Source organism: Chlorocebus sabaeus, chromosome 13 (assembly GCF_047675955.1).
Source record: "Chlorocebus sabaeus isolate Y175 chromosome 13, mChlSab1.0.hap1, whole genome shotgun sequence".
In the NCBI taxonomy this organism is placed as follows: domain Eukaryota; kingdom Metazoa; phylum Chordata; class Mammalia; order Primates; family Cercopithecidae; genus Chlorocebus; species Chlorocebus sabaeus.
This window is the reverse complement of record NC_132916.1, coordinates 58,483,001-58,504,773: the sequence shown is the minus strand read 5'-3', so window position 1 is coordinate 58,504,773 and position 21,773 is coordinate 58,483,001. Positions and strand designations below refer to the sequence as shown.

Below are 21,773 nucleotides of genomic sequence, written 5' to 3'. Positions count from 1 at the left end.
GCTCTGTCGCCCAGGCTGGAGTGCAGTGGCCGGATCTCAGCTCACTGCAAGCTCCGCCTCCCGGGTTCCCGTCATTCTCCTGCCTCAGCCTCCCGAGTAGCTGGGACTACAGGCGCCCGCCACCTCGCCCGGCTAGTTTTTTGTATTTTTTTTTAGTAGAGACGGGGTTTCACCGTGTTCGCCAGGATGGTCTCGATCTCCTGACCTCGTGATCCGCCCGCCTCGGCCTCCCAAAGTGCTGGGATTACAGGCTTGAGCCACCGCGCCCGGCCTAATTTTTGTATTTTTAGTAGAGACGGGGTTTTATCATGTTGGCCAGGCTGGTCTCAAACTCGTGACCTCAAGTGATCCACCCACCTCAGCCTCCCAAAGTGTTGGGATTACAGGCGTGAGCCACCATGCCCAGCCTATTATTCTTGTCTGTAGGTTTTACCAACTTATCAAAAAGATAAAAATCGAAATAACTGCGAGATAACCATTCAGCAAATACTGAGTGGGTAGTAGGAATCAGATATGATGCCAAGCCCTGGAGTCTGGTGATAAACGGAAGCCATCCTCACAGCGTGGATGCTTATTGCCAAATAGCGGAGAGAGATGAGGGATCAGGAATCCTTTAATGGAGGAGATGGCTTGATATTATAGATAATACTATGATAGCAAAGGGGGAAGTTCAGTCAGTCCCTGAAGACTCCCGGGAGACAGGATGGCTAAGTTGAGCCGAGCATGTAAAACTGAGGCCAGTAGTTTTACAGAGCATTCTAAGGAGGGAAAATAGCTTGAACATGTTCAGAGAAGAGAGAATGGCACATTCAGGGAGCTTCACATATTTCGGAATTCTGGGAGCACAGAGTTCAAAGCAGGAAAAGAGAATGACAAAGGAATCTGAAGCTGGCAGCAGGCACAGCTTCCTTAGCTTAAAAAGGATGTCACAAAACCTTTGTGAACTAAGTACCATGAAAGCAGGAATTCTTGGGAAGGAGACCATATTAATTTAGAGAAATCAAGAAAATTTCTTTTTTTTTTTTTTTTTTTTTTTTGAGATAGAGTCTCACTCTGTCACTGGGCTGGAGTGCAGTGGCATGATCTCGGCTCACTGCAACATCTGCCTCCTGGGTTCAAGCGATTCTTCTGCCTCAGCCTCCCAAGTAGCTAGGACTACAGGAACACACCACCATGCCTGGCTAATTTTTGTTTTTAGTAGAGACGGGGTTTCACCATGTTGGCCAGGATGGTCTTGATCTCTTGCCCTGGTGATCCGCCCATCTCGGCCTCCCAAAGTGCTGGGATTACAGGTGCGAGCCACCACCCCCGGCCTGAGAAATCAAGAAAATTTCTAAAAGTGATGGTAGTGGTGACAGAAGTAGGGAGTTTTAGAAATCCTCATTTACATGTCTCCAAATTCTGTAGCTTTATGGGGTCACCATTCTTTTAATATTAAAATAAAAATAACCGCAGGTCCCATGTGGCTAAATCCACATGCCTCCTTCCTCCCTACCAGCCTCCCATCCAAACACACACAGTGCACTTCAGGAGTTTCGTGGTTCTGATCACCCTCCTGCACCAACTTCCTGCTTTTTCTGGGTCCTTGCCCTCCAGTCCAGCAACTGGTCTTTTCTCTTTTCCCTGCTCCAATCCATGCTTAGATGACAGCAGCCCTCTTTCCTTCACATTCTCGAATCCCATTCATATATGCTCTTTGTAGATTTTTACTAAGCATTTGAAGAGGGCTGTAGTGCAATCGAATATTAGGTAGGCCCATTCTAAACATTCTCTTGTCAAATCCACCATAAGGAGTTTCTTTTTTGGGGGGGGTGTGTGTTTGGTTTTTGTTTTGCTTTGTTTTGAGACAGAGTGTTGCTCTGTCGCCCAGGCTGGGGTGCAGTGGCCCAATCACAGCTCACTGCAGCCTTGACCTTTTAAGTTCAAGCGATTCTCCTGCCTCAGCCACCCAAGTAACTGGGATTACAAGTGCACGCCACCACATTCCGCTAACTTTTTGTATTTTTTATAGAGACAGGGTCTTACTATGTTGCTCAGGCTGGTCTCAGACTTCTGGGCTGAAGCAATCCTCCCACCTCAGCCTCCCAAATGTGTGTGTAATCTGTTGGGATTACAGGTGTGAGCCACTTAACCTGGCCAGGAGTTTCTTGTAAATCAACTTGTAAAAAATCCGCAGGTTTCTTGTCATACTGAGCCCTTGGTGTCTCTCTCTCTCCCCATTCCCCACAACTTGTCAACTTGTCCTGACCTTTTCTTCTATTTTATTTTTTTTCTATTTCTGGGCTCTCTCAGCCTTTCATTCTCTCTTTCTCTTTCTCTGTCTCACTCTCTCTTTCATCAAAATCCCCCTTTGTATTTGATAGAGCACTTCAGACTTTTCTCCCTCCCTCTCTCTCTCCCATAGGCCATCTGTCCGTTATCAACATGATGATGGTGAGCTTAACCCTTAATGTTCAGGTGGTCATTCAGGTATTCATTTTAGTAAATTGCTCTTCCTAAAAGGACCTTCATCCACAGGCTTCACAATATAACTTATATTCTTCCCATTTCATTTCCCTAATTAAATAATTTATAAAGCACTATTGGTGATTCTCAACCATTATTGAGTGCAGGAACTCCTTTTAAAATATAAGAACAACTTCAAATCCTCCCAAAACAGTCTTTGCAGTTTTATATTTATCGATTAGAAAATATAGAGTGGCAGAAAGTTGCTATGTACTCACTAGCACATTGAATTTTTTTAAAAACAACTTTCCATCCCATTTATATACTTTTGAAATTGTGAAGTACAGATAAGTCTTTTACTATTTTTTCAAGATTAAATAATGTTTAGTGGACTGGGGATCCTTTCAGAGATGTCAGTTTTCAAATGTCCATGGCTCACCAAGGCTCACACACATTGAGTATCCCCTTCCTGGAGTGTCAGGGGACTCTAGGAAAGACAGCTGCGGGTTTATTCTCCAGGTTCCCTCCCTCTTTACCATCTGTCATCGAAAATCTCCACAAAAATACAGACAGAAGTGCAAAATCACCACACCATTGAAAGCCCGAATATTTGTCAATGAGTTAGGATTTAACAGTAAATAAAATGGGGAGCCTAATGTATAAGATTGGGGCGTAAAATGTTGGATTCCCATAGACTGCCACTGTGCCTCCTCATTTGACAGTGATGGAACTTTCACCAGGCAAGGAAGGGAAAGAGCTCCTCAGACCCTCAGAACTGCTTTCTCTGAGGGTCAGAATTTCTTGCCCTAACACCTGATTGATTCTTCAGTCCCATCCCCCCATCCTGTCATTATCACTTCCGTTTCTCTCTCTCTCTGTCTTTTATTTATTTATTATTATTATTTTTTGTTTGAGACAGCTTGCTTTGTTGCCCCAGCTGAAGGACAGAGGTACAATCATAGCTTACCACAGCCTTGAACTTCTGGCCACAAGCAATCCTCCCGCCTTGCCTCCCAAAGCACTGGGATTACAGGTGTGAGCCACTGTGCCTGGTCATTTCTCTTTCTGTATCTCTTCAGGGACTCCCATTTCCATGATTTCAACAACTCTGGGCTGGATAGGCAAGACAGTGACTCATGGCATTTTGAAATATGAAACTAGTGTTAAGAAGGGATAAAGTTTGTCAGAGCCACTGGAACAATGCACTCCAGAAATTTGTTTTGCACCCACTGTTTTTGACAAGTAAAGAACTGCAGGCTGCTTTAAATAATCCAGGAATGATCTCCCTCATTCATAATCGGGGGATCAAAAAGTGGAAGCTAAATAAATAAATAAATAAATAAATAAATAAAAAGTTCCTTTCTCGGTTCAATGGAACCACACCAGAAAAATAACATACAGACATCAGAAAGTTGGCTAGCAGCTGTACATATCAATTGCACCTCCAGTGCAAGAGACCTAAGAGGAGTTTCTAACTGAAACCAGGTGGCTAGAATAAGGTGTGTCACACACTGAATATACAACAGCCTTTCCAACTCCCCTCTGATTTTCTACTTTTCCTACATGGAAACTAACTAACTAAAAGATCAGATACACACTTGTCAGTCTCTCTCACAGCCAAGTTTGACCAATCATCCACTGGTTCTGGTCAATGAGATATTAAGTAAGTCTTCCAGGGTGCTTCTTGAAAGTTTTCTTCCTGATAAAAAGAGAGAGGCACAGGAAGATAAACCCTTGTCCCAAGCCTCCTTCTATTGTCTCCTGCCCATGGATGTGGTTGTGAGGGAACATAATTCCCGGAGCTGCAGCAGCCACCTTACACATATGGTGACAAACCAGGGGACAACAGACAACCCTTTGAGGAAATGGGAACAGAAGGATGAGTACAGTGTGAGTCCTTGGAGATACCAAACCCAACCTAGTCTTTTAGTTAATTAAACAATAAACACCACTATGATGTAAGCTTCTGTTTTTCAGGGCTTGGAGTTCTTGCAGTCTGTGTTAGCCTGTTCTTACGTTGCTATAAAGAAATACCTGTAAGCCCGGCACTTTGGGAGGCTGAGGTGGGAGGATCGCTTGAGCTCCGGAGTTCGAGACCAGCCTGGGCAACATGACGAAACCCCATCTCTATCAAAAATACAAAAAATTGGCCAGGTGTGATGGTGTGCTCCTATAGTCCCAGCTACTTGGGAGGCTGAGGTGGGAGGATCACTTGAGCCTATGAGGTGTGGAGGTGGCAGTGAGCTGAGATTGTGCCACCGCACTCCAGCCTGGGTGAGAGAGTGAGATCCTGTCTCAAAAACAAAAACAAAAACAAAACAACAACAACAAAAAAACCTGAGACTGGGTAATTTATTTTTTAAAAAGAGGCCTTACTGGCTTACCGTTCTGCAGGTTATTCAGGAAGCATAGCGGTATCTGCTTCTGGGGAGGCCTTGAGAAGACTCCAATCATGGCAGAGGGCAAACGGGGAGCAGGTACATCACACGGTGAAAGCAGGAGTGAGAGAGAGAGTGTGGGGTGGGGGGAGAGAGGCCACACACTTTTAAACCACCAGATCTTATCTGAATTCAGAGTCAGAGCTCACTTATCACCAAGCAGATGGCCCAAGCCATTCATAAGGGCCCCCATGACCCAAACACTTCCCACCAGGCCCCACCTCCAACATCCAGGATTAGAATTCGACATGAGATTTAGTGGGAATATACATTAAAACAATATCACAGTCTTGGAATGGGACATCAATTGTGATTAAAAAAAAAAACTATATCACAGTCAAAAATATCATAACTGATTTGGGGGCTAGGTGAAAAGAATGCAGCAAATCTAGTTATTGCCAAGTACGTTTCAAATACAGAGGAAAAGGGTGCATTCTAATATTTCTATTTATAGGAAACATAAATAAATTATGGAAAGCATCTGATTTCTGTTCTCAATTTTTTAAAATAGACTCTGTGGCAAAAGATGTAAACCACGTCTGATGATAAGAATAAACTGAGGTGAAGATAGAGCTTGCTGAGAACTGAGATGCAAATAGATCCATGATGTGTAGAGTGGAAGGGAATGAAACCGCAACAGCAGAATCATCATCTGATATCTGTGATGTGGAGGATGAATATGAGATGCTCTTCTGGATGCAAATAAAAAGGATGAGAAGACAAGGATGAAAGAGGAAATGAATATATTAAACTAACATATAAATAATTATGCCTAAACAAATAGAACAAAAATACTTGAGGAAATCTTTTCTGAATGGAAAAAGAACTCAACAAGTAGCACAAAAATTTAGAAGAAAATGCACCAGACTTATCCTGGTGAAAGTTTTGAATTGAAGAAGGGAAGAAAGGAGGCCGGGTGCAGTAGCTCACACCTGTAATCCCAGCACTTTGTGAGGCCAAGGTGGGTGGATCACCTGAGGTCAGGAGTTCGAGACCAGCCTGGTCAACATGGTGAAACCCTGTCTCTACTGAAAGTATGAAAATTAGCCAGGCGTGGTGATAGGTGCCTGTAATCCCAGCTACTCAGAAGGCTGAGGCAGGAGAATCGCTTGAACCCAGGGGCAGAGGTTGCAGTGAGCTGAGATCATGCCACTGCACTCCAGCCTGGGTGAAAGAGCAAGAATCTGTCAAGAAAAAGAAAAGAAAAGAAAAGAAGAAAGGATAAAAGGAAGAGCAGAAAGAAGCCAGGCATGGTGGCTCACGTCTGTAATCCCAGCACTTTGGGAGGCCGTGGCGGGTGGATCACTTGAGGCCAGGTGTTCAAGATCATCCTTGCCAAAATGGTGAAGCCCCGTCTCTATGAAAAATACAAAAATAAGGGGCATGGTGGCCCACACCTGTAATCCCAGCTATTCGGGTGGCTGAGACAGGAAAATCGCTTGAACCTGGGAGGCAGAGGTTGTAGTGAGCCGAGATCACACCACTACACTCCAGCCTGGGAGCCAGAGAGAGACTCCATCTCAAAAAAAAAAAAAAAAAGGAAAAAGCAGAAAGAAAAAGAATGAAAGTCATACACATACACATAATCAGGCAGAAAAAGTGAACCACAAGTCAAAGCACAGGGGAGTACTAACATGCAAATTTAAACATTGCCTCCTCTTAATACCTCCTCAGCCAATAGGAGTGGAAGAATATTAGTTTCAGGAAAGGATGTCTGTGAAACTGCCACTAAATCAAATCCGTGGTTGGAAAACTAACAAAGAAAGATAGCAACATTTCTATACTTTTTTCCATAGAAAATTCAAATAATAATAGATGTTGAGAGAGGCCAAAGTTCCTGTTGGTCCGAGTTTCACTGTGTGCTGAGGAGAGGATCAGGGTGCAGGGGAGGGGTGGGAGATAGTAGCTGGATAAGCCTTGTACCCAGTATTTGTCACTACAGGGGTGGCCACGCAGGGCCCAAGGTCAAGGAGCAGCATGTTGGACATTTGGTGGGCTGGAAACACCACACCAGAACTCACCCTGGGACGTGCCCTCTGGGAGGTTATAGGAGTTGAGCCTTCTGCTAAGCTCCTGCATCTCCTTCCAGGGGCATCCTGTAACCTCTACTGAGCACTGGCCCCCATGATACAGACATTCCTGCTCCCAACATGCTCCCAGTCTAAGGCAGGATACAAACCTAATGAAATATAATCCAGGGTGCTGTAAGACCTTGAACGTAAAGGCAAGAGAGAGAAGGGAGATTAAAGCTAACCTGGCCAGGTGCAGTGGCTCACGCCTGTAATCCCAACACTTTGGGATGCCGAGGCAGGCAGGCAGATCACAAGGTCAGGAGATTGAGAACATCCAGGCCAACACGGTGAAATCCCATCTCTACTAAAAATACAAAAATTACCCAGGTGTGGTGGCATACGCCTATAGTCCCAGCTACTCTGGAGGCTGAGGCAGGAGAATCGCTTGAACCTGGGAGGTGGAGGTTGCAGTGAGCTGAGATCGTGCCACTGCACTCCGGCCTGGTGACAGAGCCAGACTCCATCTAAAAAAAAAAAAAGCTAACCCAAGAGGGTAAGCCTATGGAGGAGGGAATATTTGAGCTGGCCCTTTAAAAATGAATCAGGGGAGGCCCAGGCAGGAGGATCAGTTGAACCTGGGAGGCAGAGGTTGCAGTGAGCAGAGATCACGCCACTGCACTCCAGCCTGGGCGACAGAGTGAGACTCCTCAAAAAAAAAAAAAAAAAAAAAATAGAATCGGGTTTCCTTGGACTGTGAAGGAAGGTGAAGGACCCTGTGGTGAGGGGAATAGCGTGAGTCTCAGCACAAAGCTGGGAAAGAGCACAGAAGATTCTGGAAACAGCTAGTGGTGCAGATGGGCTGGAGAGTTGGTACCTGGAGAATGTTGTGAAACCTGAAGACCTGGTCCACTGAAACAGAGCTGCTAAACACTCTGTCTGAACAACTGGAGAACAATTCCATGCATAGGGCTGAAGTTTAAAAAAATATAAATATAGTTGTGACAATAAAACACTTTATGGTCCTTGAAATGGTGCTATATCAGCTAGCTAAACATAGTGCTAAAACCTTCATAGAAATGCTACCAGATTGCTATTCAATTGCTAAATATTTATGTGAAGAAAAAGTTCTAGATGCTAACCATTATATAACACTACAGATTAACCACAGTCTGTTGATACAACTGTGGGGAGTAGAGGTGTAAGGATCAGTATTCTAGAGTGTTGTTTTCATTCATTCATTCACTCGGCAAACATTGAGTGTTTACTTTGTGCCAGAAGGCTAGGGGTGAAAGGACAGGTCTCAGCAAGGCAGGGTTCTTGCCTTCAAGGAACTTCCAGTCTAATAGTGAAGACAAGCAGGTCAATCAAAGAGTACCTTAAAATGAGATGGACTCTGAACACACATTCTGTGCACAGTGGGTGCACACAGGCTGGGGGCAAAGTAACGCTGAGGACTGAGGAGCGGGCTTCAGAGGTGAGGTGAGGTGCTAGTAGAGATGACTATTGGAAGATGAGTTGAGATCAAAGGCATTCAGGGAGAAAGAGCAGAGGAAGGGCAACCCGTAGACGCAAGGCCATTTTTGGACAACTGCAAGTTTTTCTTGAACAAAATATGAAGTGGGGGTGGGGGAGTCTTTTAAATTTGTGAAGTATTCACAGTTGGTCAAGCTACATAATTACCTGGCTGCCTGCCAAAAAAAGAAAAAGAAAACACCTGTGTGTGCATGCTTTTCAGCTGGCTGTAGGATTTAGTCAGCTGGCAAGTGTTTATTGCGTGCCCATTATGTCCATATGCAAAAAAAGGCATATGGGGAAGAAAGAGAAGAAGAAAGCAGGCAGAAACTCCAATATTGTGAAAAATGGATTGTTTTGTGTTGAGTGCCAGCTACAGTTGTGGTTTCATCTGACTCACTGTGACCAGCAGACAATGCAGCTATTGTGGTGGTGGCTGGCGCTGCAGTCTCGTGGCGCCCTTGGTGCTCTTGCGCTGCAGGTCTCAGCACCTGTTTGCATAAAGCTGCTTGATTGAATCACAGCTTTGATAGGAATGGTTTTACTTTATCAGCTTAATAAAAAATTGTCATTGCATCAAAAGGCAAACTGGAGATCTTCCTCCTACTGCTGCTGCTGTACTTCTAGCAAAGCAGTGTGGAGACAGAAAGGTGTGATGCTGTTCTTCGTTCATCAAGGGTCACAGCTAACACTCCTATCACAGCAGACAGAGTGACAAGAGAAAAGCATAACAAATTTAGGTAATCAAAGTTTGATGTGACATGGGAGGCTTTCAAAATGAAGATCTAAAGACTCAGGGAAAAATGTCTGATTTTATGCTTAAATTTGATGAAGAAAGGATGGGCGTGTAGAAATGTGATTGAATAAAAGGATATGAGTTAATAGTAATAAACTGACAGAGAAACCCAGCAAGGCCTGTCCAAATTATTTTGGGCCTCACTGTGTGGCATTTCTTCCTCCTGGGCAGAGGGCAGGACTCCTATGAAATAAAATTTTCAAGGGAAAAGGGAGAGAGTGACCTTTCTAGGTTTTACGATTTGCTTTGGGGCAGAGTGGTTCTGGTTTCTGTGACCCACCTTGGGGAAAGGAATTCTGCTTTCCATGACTTGCTTCAGGGGAAAATGGGCGAGGGTCAGAAAGACCTTGTTTCTGGCTGAAATCTTACAGCCAGCTGAAAAGCATGCACACACAGGGTTGTGTTTTATTTTATTTTATTTTTTTTTTGGCAGGCATCCAGAGGCCTTTCCTATGTTCCTATGTCTAGTTCAAAGTACTCAGCACACCAATGTGCCATACTTTGGGGTATCTTGTTCCGAGCCCCAACAGTAGGAAGAAGACAGGATAGGCATAACCAAACCACCTGTGGGTACCACTTACAAGTCCCCAGGTAGTTTCCACTTCTGTGATGTCCACAAAAAGCCAAGAATTCCCTATGGCACTCTTTGGGAGACCTGGGATGTAAAGGAAGGGCCCCTGTGAAGCAAAGCCATGAGCAAAATGGCTGGGAATGCTCTACTTCATCATTATTAAAGGCAGACTGGCCTCAGGGCTGGGTATTTTTTGGAAAAGCGTTAATTATGAATCCTCATCTTCCTCTGTCCTTCAGCACTGGCAACTTCTCAGTCCATGCGGCTGCCCAAACTCTCACCTCTGTGTGCAGACAAACACAAATGCCACCTTCCTACCAGTGCTTCAACCTACATTCTGATCTCTTGCTTCCTGTTCACTGCCAGATTTCTTAGAAAAAGGTATCTCTACTTTCCAGCATCCATAGGATAGCATCTTGTTCTTCTTGTCATCGCTAATCAACACACAGGAAAAACCCACTCCTTATGCCTCTCTTCATTGTTATTCCATGGTAAATAGCACCAGGAAAACTTCCTATGATGGAAGTCTTGAGGTATCAAAGCCACAATCTCAGAAGCACTAAGGACTAGCCTTATACGGTGAATTAGAATTCGAAATCCCGAATGGGCAGGCTGAGGATCAAACAGCAGTCCTACGTATCAGTAGGAGGGGAATGGGGAAAGCTAGTTTGGGGCAGTATCCCTTAAAGCATACAATAGGGAAGATATTAAAATTCAGACGACTGAGACCATAGCTAAATTCTGTAGCGTATAACTCCACGTTGGTAAGCCCTCCATGTGGGACTAGGGTTCTAGAATGATCTTGTGCAAAATTTTAACCTCTTAAAGGCAAATTGCCCAGAGATAGAAAGGTAGAATAGAAAGATGGATAGCAAGAAACAGATATATGTTATCATATAGAAAATTGAAAAAGGTTTTTATGATTCATATAAAAATAATTCTTTAATGTCGCTGCAGAATTATACTCCATGGGTTTCAAGGGGAACGTTGACAAACTGGGATGGCTTCCAGACCCTTTGCACATATTCCCATTTGTCAGTGTGCTATGAGTCCTGGCCCGAGAAACCAGGCAAATGATCTAAGTCCAGAAAGCAGCAGCAGGGATTGGTTGCCTCTTCTGTCAGGAGCTCTTTTCTCCAGACAGAGAAGCTAGCACTTAGCAAACCACTTCAGGCTCTCTAAGGTAGGATAATGGAGCACAAAAGGAAGGGACTCTTGCATCTCAAGGCATCTTTCTCATTGTAGGGACACAGTATTTTCCATCTAATGAAAGAGGAAAACAAGAAAGGAAAAGGAGAAGTACAGGGTGGCAAGGACAATCTTCTGCTATTAAAGCAGTTACAGCATTGATTTCCCTGTGTCCTTAACGCCACAGCCCCAGGTGCCCTCTGTCACACTACATGCCCTTCCCAGGTCCCTCACTCAGTCTGGCCTCCCAAGTGGTCCATTCTCCAAATTCACTTATTTCTCCAATCAGAATGTCAGAGACCAATCATCAATTGCCAAAACACACACACTAATCAACACAGCAAACATAGATAAAATGAACAATGACAAGTGGAGATAAGAATAATACAATATTCTTATCCAAATGTGGAGATTTGACCTAATTCTCCTTGTGGTAGAGGCATTCATTGTTGAGGATTTTAAGATCACATGGGAAAAAGAATATGGAAACCGTGGACATGAATGAACCTATAAGAGAGTACTTTAAAATCATTTCGCATGCCAAAAAAGTCACATACAATTAATAAATAATAGGTAATAAAGGTATCACCAGAATGTTAAGTTTTTTGACCCCATTTTACTTGGAACACAATGAAAAGTCGTAACTGTGACCGACAAGGCCCTACTTGAAGTGCCCCCTCTGTACTTATCCAAATTCACTTTAAGCCCTTTCGGTCCTACCTATCCAGGCTCATGATGTGCCCCACATGTTATATGCTGGCCATCTGATAGTTCCTACAACATAATGAGAACTTTCCTGTTCTAAGGCCTTGGAAATTACTTTCTCCTGGGCCTGAAATACTCTTCCCTCTGCTACTTTTTTGTTTTGTTTTGTTTCTATTTTGACAAGTTGCAAACATATAACAAACATCTGTGTTCCTACCACCAAAAATTTATTTATATATATATCTCTCTCTCAGTGAAACAGAACAAATGTGGTATCAGAGCCATAATCTCAGAAGCACTAAGGACTAGCCTTATACGGTGAATTAGAATTCAAAATCCCAAATGGGCAGGCTGAGGATCAAACACTAGTCCTAAATATTGTAGTAAGGGAAGTGGAAAAGCTAGTTTGGGGCAGTATCCCTTAAAGCATATAATAGGGAAAATATCAAAATTCAGACAACTGAGACCATAGCTAAATTCTGTAGCATATAACTGCATGTTGGTATATATGCTATATATATAGTAGTGAAACAGACCAAATATGTATATGTGTGTGTATATATATATATGTGTGTGTGTGTGTGTATATTTCTCCCTGTACCCAGGTAAATGCCTGCCATGTAACGGTGCCAAATATTTTGTTTTCTGATTAGCTAGATAAATTGCTGATTTAACTTCAATTTACTAGGTTTTGTTCAAAATGCTCATAAATTTGCTTTATTTCTTGTGGATTATCGCACCTTTATTTGCTCCTCCATCTAAATATTCAGTGCTTTTATTCCCCTTATTTTTGGGGCTGCCAATTCCCATTTCCTACCAGGATCCTGCAGATGGAAAATACCTTGAGTATTTGTGATAGAGTTTTAGATCACCTCACCTTTATTTGACTTGCTTATTTCACTAGAGCTGAATACCATTTTATTATTATTATTATTATACTTTAAGTTCTAGGGTACATGTGCACAACGTGCACGTTTGTTACATATGTACACATGTGCCCTGTTGGCGTGCTGCACCCACCAACTTGTCATCTACATTAGGCATATCTCCCTCCCTCCTCCCCACTCCCCACAATAGGCCCCGGTGTGTGATGTTCCCCCTCCTGAGTCCAAGTGATCTCGTTGTTCAATTCCCACCTATGAGTGAGAACATGCAGTGTTTGGTTTTCTGTTCTCCCCCAACGCCAAAAAGGCAGCCTTAGCTCAGCCTATGAAAACTGTGTGCTGAAGCACATTTCTAACATTTGAGTTACACCTCAGTTCTGATTCTTCTCCATCTCTTTTGCTGGCGCTACTTTTCTAAATATTGGCGTTGCCTAGTTCCCAGTCTTGATCCTGCTTCTCCTTTTCCCCTATTCTATCTTCCTAAGTGATCTCACCCATTCCTGTGGCTTTAAATACCAAATGTGTGCCGCTGGTTTCCAAATACATATGTCCAGGCTTGACCTATCTTTAAGCTCCAAATCTGTATACCCAATCCCCTACTTAACATTTTTATCTGAATGTCTTACAGGTAAAATAAACAAACCATTTTACTAAGTCCAAAATGAAATTTTTGATTTTTGCCCCTCCTCTTATCACCACTCACAACCAGGTCTATTCCTAATCTTCCCTATGTCTGTACGTTGCGCTACACAGTATATAGCACAATGCCCTCTACATCTCTCAATGGGTGTTGGCCCCATATAGTACTGTATTGAGTATATGGAATATTGTAAATCACCCACCCAACTGCTCAAGCCACAGAGCCATCCTGGGTTCTGACCCACTTCTTACCCTCCATCTCCAATTCTTAAACAAGTGTAATGGTTTTTTTTTGTTTTTTGTTTTTCTCGTGAGATGGAGTCTTGCTCTGTTGCCCAGGCTGAAGTGCAGTGGCACGATCTCAGCTCACTGCAGCCTCCGCCTCCTGGGATCAAGTGATTCTCCTACCAAGTAGCTGGGACTACAGGCATGCACCATCATGCCCAGCTAATTTTTGTACTTTTAGTAGAGACAGGGTTTTGCCGTGTTGGCTGGTCTTGTCTCGAACACCTGACCTCAGGTGATCCACCCACCTCGGCCTCCCAAATTGCTGGGATTATAGGCGTGAGCCACCACACCCGGCCTTGAACAAGTGTAGTGGTTTTTAGCTCCAAAATAAGTCTTGGAATCTGCCTACTTATCTCCAGTTCCACTCTTAACACCCGAGTCTAAGCTACCATTATCTCTTGTCCAAACCAAGGCAACAAACTCCTCCCTGCTGCCAGTCTTGCCAGTCTTGCCTTTTGAAGAACTAATCTCTACATTGCAGGGAAGGTGGTCTTTATAAATAAGAAACCGATAGCATCAATGCCCTCTACACCTCTCAATGGGTGTTGGCCCCATTATACTTGAAACACAATGAAAAGTCATCACTGGGACCGACAAGGCCCTACTTAAAGTGCCGCCTCTGTACTTATCCAAATTCATTTTAAGCCCTTTCCGTCCTACCTCTCCAGGCTCGCGATGTGGCCTACATGTCATATGCTGGCCATCTGACAGTTCCTACAACATAATGAGAACTTTCCTGTCCTAAGGCCTTGGAAATTACTTTCTCCTGGGCCTGAAATACTCTTCCCTCTGCTACTTTTTTGTTTTGTTTCTATTTTGACAAGTTGCAAACATATAACAAACATCTCTGTTCCTACCACCAAAAATCAATAGTCACTAACTTTTTGACATTTTTCCTTGGATTTGAACATTAACAAAAAAAAACAATATGAAGGTAAAGTCTCCTTGTTCTGCCTGTGTTCCATCCCCCTTTCTCCTTACTCAGAATGAGTAAGGGATATTGTTGGTTCCTTACACTACATAGATTTCTTCCTTCCTTCTGTTTAGCAAAACCTTGACTTTGTTAAGGCATTCACACACTGCCCACTCTCACCTCCACCCTCTGCCCCAACACCCTCATGTGTTCAGCAGAACCATTTGCAGCACGATTGTGGCCCAGGAGATAAGAGGGCAAGTTTCCTGGAGGCTGTGTTTCATTTTGACCCAGGCTATCCAGCAGGGAGCCTGTAGCACTTTTAGAGGCTCCTATTCTCTCTCTCCTGCCCTCAAAGATTTGCCTTTATAGAAAGGGGATGGGACCAGAAGAGTCAGGCTCTTTGAATTTCTGATCCACTGCCAAGGCATGAACCAAATGATATTCTTGTTTGTTCATTCTTCACCGTGTGTCAACTTCTTATCTCAACATCGCTGTCTGATCTAAACCAAAAACATCAACATCATAAATAGAAGGCAACTGGACTTCCTACATGTCTCCATGCCTCTCCTCCCAAAAAAGAAAGAAAAATGATTTCTCCTTCTATATCAAATCATTTTTTGGCTAGTGTATTATTTTATCACAATTGTGTGCGTGTTTAAACTCAGTGCTGTGAAAGACTTCTACAAGGTTAAATCTCCTCCCCAACACAAAATGTTTAAAATCTCAACTGAGAACTGACCTCCCTGTCTCTTCTCTCTGCTTGTAGGTTGTGGCATGTTTACCTTCCTGTCATCTGTCACTGCCGCTGTCAGTGGCCTCCTGGTGGGTTATGAACTTGGGATCATCTCTGGGGCTCTTCTTCAGATCAAAACCTTATTAACCCTGAGCTGCCATGAGCAGGAAATGGTTGTGAGCTCCCTCCTCATTGGAGCCCTCCTCGCCTCACTCACCGGAGGGGTCCTGATAGACAGGTATGGAAGAAGGACCGCAATCATCTTGTCATCCTGCCTGCTTGGACTCGGAAGCTTAGTCTTGATCCTCAGTTTATCCTACACGGTTCTTATAGTGGGACGCATTGCCATAGGGGTCTCCATCTCCCTCTCCTCCATTGCCACTTGTGTTTACATCGCAGAGATTGCTCCTCAACACAGAAGAGGCCTTCTTGTGTCACTGAATGAGCTGATGATTGTCATCGGCATTCTTTCTGCTTATATTTCAAATTACGCATTTGCCAATGTTTTCCATGGCTGGAAGTACATGTTTGGTCTTGTGATTCCCTTGGGAATTTTGCAAGCAATTGCAATGTATTTTCTTCCTCCAAGCCCTCGGTTTCTGGTGATGAAAGGACAAGAGGGAGCTGCTAGCAAGGTTCTTGGAAGGTTAAGAGCACTCTCAGATACAACTGAGGAACTCACTGTGATCAAATCATCCTTGAAAGATGAATATCAGTATAGTTTTTGGGATCTGTTTCGTTCAAAAGACAACATGCGGACCCGAATAATGATAGGACTAACACTGGTATTTTTTGTACAAATCACTGGCCAGCCAAACATATTGTTCTATGCATCAACTGTTTTGAAGTCAGTTGGATTTCAAAGCAATGAGGCAGCAAGCCTCGCCTCCACTGGGGTTGGAGTCGTCAAAGTCATTAGCACCATCCCTGCCACTCTTCTTGTAGACCATGTCGGCAGCAAAACATTCCTCTGCATTGGCTCCTCTGTGATGGCAGCTTCGTTGGTGACCATGGGCATCGTAAATCTCAACATCCACATGAACTTCACCAATATCTGCAGAAGCCACAATTCTATCAACCAGTCCTTGGATGAGTCTGTGATTTATGGACCAGGAATCCTGTCAGCCAGCAACAATACTCTCAGAGACCACTTTAAAGGAATTGCTTCCCATAGCAGAAGCTCACTCATGCCCCTGAGAAATGATGTGGATAAGAGAGGGGAGACGACCTCAGCATCCTTGCTAAATGCTGTATTAAGCCACACTGAATACCAGATAGTCACAGACCCTGGGGACGTCCCAGCTTTTTTGAAATGGCTGTCCTTAGCCAGCTTGCTTGTTTATGTTGCTGCTTTTTCAATTGGTCTAGGACCAAGTAAGTACTTTATTCTTTATTCCTTCCCTCTCTCCCCCTGTGAATATTAATGTATTGCTTTTGACCAGTCAGAGCATCCTACTGCTACAGCACCTCATGCATATAAGTGCTAGAAGGAGGACAAGGATAACATTGGTCATCTGATGTTCCTTCTAATGCAGATGGTGTGCTTGACTTATATCTGCTTCTGAAAAGTACAGGGCTAGTATTCAACTGAAAGATAAGTTTCCCATTATCTGTCACATGAGGATACTTTAATTCCCATTAATTGAGGATGAACCAGACCTGGAAACATATTTATTGCCCAAGGGATTTACATTGCTTTATGAAAGCAAAATTTGCTTTCATAAAATGGTGTAATGTTTTTTTCCTCCATATCATCTCTGAGTTTCTTCCTATGTAGAAGAAAAAAATCAAGTGTTTAGATTTTCTTAAAGACACAATAGTGGGTGCATTCCAGTGATAGTAAAGAAGGAGGACATTATGAGTTGAGAAGGAGAATGCATTATTATTATTATTATTATTATTATTATTATTATTTTTGAGTATATCTTATTCACTAGAGTAGCCTCCCGTGGCACTTTACTCTTGTCCATTAAACAGAAGCGTGAAAGTCTAGTTGCTATCATTCAACATAATACAAACAATTTACAAGGACATAGCTATGAGGTTGTTTTATTTTATGTAACTAGTCTGCTCTAATGACAAAGTATAATCACCTCTCTTGAACAAACTCTTTTACAGATGGATTTCCTAGAATAGGCTGTTTGTTCCAGTTATCTTGTCTATTAGCCTTACATCTAAAGCCTGAATGTCTCTGTAGGGAGGCTGTGAAGGGTCTTTTGTATACCTCACTAGAAAAAAAAGGAGGACTTAAAAGCTTAAAGGTAGCCTCTATCACCCCACCTCCTACCCCATTCCTCTCTCTCTTTCTCTTTATTCCTCTCCTTCCTTTCTCTTTCTTTCTAAGTCCCTCCCTCTCTATCACAAAGTTGGTTTTGAAACTTATTGACAAGGATCAAGGAGGCAAACAAATTGGCTCAAATAATGGGAAGCATTGGAGGCTTAGGCCAATAAGAAGACATAGGCTGTGCTGAAGAAGGAATTTCGTGGGGGAGATGTAGGGCTCTGGTTCCAGGTACTGGACAGGGTTTCTGGAAAGAAGGCCATGTAAGGGGCTTGCTCTAGTCATCCACTGCTAACTCATTAACTATTCATTCAAGCAATATGTACTGAGTGACAAATTTTTTTTCATAACCAAGAACTATGCTAAATATTGGGGAAAGGGTAACGAACAAGACAGACACTATCCCTATCTTCAGGGAGATTGTAGGTGAATGGACTGAGCTATACTCTCTGTATCTGCCTCTTTCTGGTCATCAACCAGCAGGTTTGGCCTGCTTAATCTCAATTAATAACTAGACTTGCACATGGCTGATATGGCCTCTCCTGCTCTAACTCTACCTCCTCATTTTTCAGCTTCTAATCCCACTTCTAAGTGCACTCAGTTTCTAGATATTGATTTGTTCAAATTCCAAAGAGAGAGAGAAGGGTTGGGTGAAATCTGATTGACGCTACTCTTTGCTGTGCCAAGTCAGAGATGGAAGTTCAGGCCTAAAGGGCTGTGGCAAGATTGGATCATGGTCCAAGACATGGAAGACCAAGACATGGCCCTTCCTCTGCACTGTGAGTAGACATATTTCCCCCATAAGACTGCTTGGGCAGATAGAGCAAACATTACAATACCACCAGCCTCTGATGCCTCAGACTTGCTCCTGAACCTTAAATCTGCTTTTTAAAAGTTAACAATGATAATTACCATTAATGAACAGTTTCCTGGAAACAGATTTCTACCATTATTTTGGGATTCAATTATCTCGAGTGTGTACCTATGAGATACTTATATGGCTACTATGAGACTTTAAGCTAATGAAATTTGAGCTAACATCTTATTTACATTTTTATTACTTTATTTATTTTATTTTTATTACATTTTTATTTTATCTATTTACATTTTTATTTTAAGAAACTCTTCAAAGCAGAAGGACAAGATATAGGTGCAGTCTTGTACCAGGGAGCAACTTAGATTTGGGTATGAAACTTCTCTATGTTAACAAGTACAATAAGCTTTGCTCATTTGATAAACTTCAAGTGGTAGTTATTGTTCCACTGGTTTCTTCTGCAAGCATCTCTTGTTCTTCTTGTATATTCATCATAAAACTAAAAATATTTCCTTTTTACATCAATTTTCTTGGTCCAATTTTTTGAAATGTCAAGATTAGCTAAGAGTCTAAGAAAAAGTCACAGAAAAAGAAAGGGATACCCTCTTCTTTCTAATTCAGAAAACCTCTCGGGTTGAAAGGGTATATGTCATGGCACATATCATAATATGAGAGACGTTGATCTTAGGCCTCCTGAACCAACCTACTCATGGTTAGAGTCTTTTCAATCCCATGCTGCCCATCTCTCTTTAGTTTTGGGGTAATTTTGAAAAATGCAGCAACTCTTCCAGTCTCTAACACATCATTTGCTACCTTATTGTATTAGAGCAAGAGTTCTCCTTTTCAGAAAACCAAATTTTATTTTAAAAAAAATTACTGGAGGCAGGGCATGGTGGCTCATGCCTGTAATCCCAACACTTTGGGAGGCTGAGGCTGGTGGATTACTTGAAGTCAGGAGTTCAAGACCAGCCTGGCCAACATGGTGAAACCCCGTCTCTACTAAAAATACAAAAAATAGCTAAGCCTTGTGGCGCACAATTGTAATTCCCGCTACCTAGGAGGCTGAGGCAGGAGAATCTCTTGAATCCGGGAGGCAGAGGTTGCAGTGAGCATTGCATTCCAGCCTAGGTGACAGAGTGAGACCCTGTCTCCTAAAAAAGAAAACAAAACAAAACAGAAAAACATTCTGGCAACTGTTTGTCTTTCAATAACATTCTATGCTAATTCTTTTAAAATACAGTTTAAGCTTTAGATTCCACTAATATTTATCGACATCTAGTATGTCAAATACTGTGCTAGGCAGTTTTTACATACTTTGGAGTAATTCATTTTACCTTCAAAACAAGCCTGAGAAGAAAGGATATTCACTGCATTTCACAAACGAAGATACTGAGTCTCAGAGAAATTAAGTGACTTGCTGAAATAAATGAAAATACGTTTTATCTTCTGAAATTCAACATTAATCTGAAGTCTAAGACAGATATAGGCAGTCCTGTGTTGGTCTTAAGAGTAAATGTTAGTTTTAGTTCAGTCTTCTTCTTGAAAGTCCACTAGAAGGAAGAATGAATAAAAATAGTGTATCATTGTCCATCCATCAGGATACTAATGGATCATTGTGCATTTCTGCAAAATGAAGAAATAGTCTCTCCTTTTCTGAAACTCTGCTAAGTAAGTGAACATGTACTTTTTATAAGGCTGAGTTATAGGATGAAAGAGAAGAAGGGTAATAACAAGAAGAGCGTTTTTGCTGTGCATTTACTTGCATAACTGAGTGTATTAAGAAAATGTTGGCCAGGCACAGTGGCTCACACCTGTAATCCCAGCACTTTGGGAGGCTGAGGCCGGCAGATCACGAGGTCAGAAGATCGAGACCATCCTGGCTAACACGATGAAACCCCATCTCTACTAAAAATACAAAAAATTAGCCGGGCGTGGTGGCGGGCGCCTGTAGTCCCAGCTACTCGGGGGGCTGAGGCAGGAGAATGGCATGAACCCAGGAGGCAGAGCCTGCAGTGAGCGGAGATCACGCCACTGCACTCTGGCCTGGGCGACAGAGCGAGACTCTTGTCTCAAAATAATAATAATAATAATAATGATAAAATAAAATAAAATAAAAAAAGAAAATGTTGAATGTAGAATTCAAGCTCAGCAGATGTAACAAGGACCAAAATAACAATGGCTTAAACAAGTTAGAAGTTTCTTTCTCTCTTACTTAATAGCTGGAGTTGGGTAGTTCTGGGGGTTGTGGAGGTGCCCAAGCTCAGACACCTGAAGTCTATAGTTTTTCTGTACATTATTTAATCCTGGTTTCTAGTCTGTCATGATGGCCATTTATATAAGATGCATTTAAAAATCTCATGCATATTAAGATGCATTTAAAAATCTCATCATCATTTACTAAGAGCTAATGGTCCCTTGGGAATAAGTGAAAATGCACAAGTGCAGTCAACTAAAGAGAGATGGGGTATAGTAGGGCCTGGGTAATCTGTAGACAGCCTGAGCAACTGCAGCAGGGAATTAGAACCACTGCGAGTGATAACGATAAGAAATTTCCTATAGGGATTCGGCATCACACAATTGTAGGAGAAGCTGAGAACAAAAAGGTCTAGAAGGGGACAATTGGGTAAGAGGGAAAAATTTATTAATCAAGGCACAGAGGGAAGCTGGTGAAGAAGCATGTGGAAGGCTGCGGTCTTGGCATCTGGTGGTGGCCTTCTGAAGCTTCTGCTTGACAGCAGGGCAGGCGGGAGGAAAAGCTGGACTCAAAGTAGAGAGAAGCAGAGACGACTCACTGAATCCGGTAGACAAACTGGAATCCATGCGAGGAAACTGCAGCATGCGCATCTTTCGCCACATCACTCCAGTGAGGCCGGCGACCTGCAGAAAAACTGCTGCCTTCTCCCAGAGCCCGGTCTAGTGCTTGGAGAAGTTGTAGGAGGAGATCTGGCCAAACTCGCAGGGCCCGCACTCCACCCAGGGGAACCAGTGATCGGCAGCAGGGTGTATGAGCTGCGGTGGTGGCTAGGGCCCGGCACCAATGCCTCCAGCACAGCACTGTGGGGTCACTTTGGCCTTCCAAATCATGCAAATTTCTCTTCTTTCCAACCCTCGTCCAGAGCTACCCAGGGAAGAGAATTCTGGGAAATGTCCTTCTAGCTTAGCTAAGCAACACAGCACAAAATCACCACAGTAACAGACTCTGGCCTAAGAGAGAATACATGTGACTACGGGGGAAAAAAATTTCAAAAAGTCAAGGGCCCTAAATTCAGTCCATTGCTGTGATAGACTTTAAAAATCAAAATGTTAGTTATTCAAATATATGACTAGCTTCCATTCCATCTAAAACAAGAGGTGAAGTCATTTCATTAAGGTCTCCTGGCCTTCTGTTTCTTTAGCTATAAAACTGAAAAACACATTTGCTAATGCATTGTAAAGGCTTTCATGCTTGTTTTCTCAGGAACGTTAATGATCTCCCTTGAGCTGATGACTCTCGCTTATCTCCGGTTCCATCGTCTCACATGACTTCTGGTTCCTTTTTTCCCAAGGAGTAC

General features: G+C 42.8%; 1 protein-coding gene across 1 annotated transcript in view; it reads left to right on the top strand.

The window, feature by feature from the left end:
- The window catches only part of SLC2A12 (solute carrier family 2 member 12), a 65,739-nt gene that overhangs the window by 8,097 nt on the left and 35,869 nt on the right, over nucleotides 1–21,773 (top strand). The window contains exon 2 of the mRNA XM_008006976.3: nucleotides 15,161–16,501. Within this exon, the coding sequence (XP_008005167.2) occupies nucleotides 15,161–16,501 (1,341 nt within the window). The remainder of the gene's footprint in view (nucleotides 1–15,160; nucleotides 16,502–21,773) is intronic.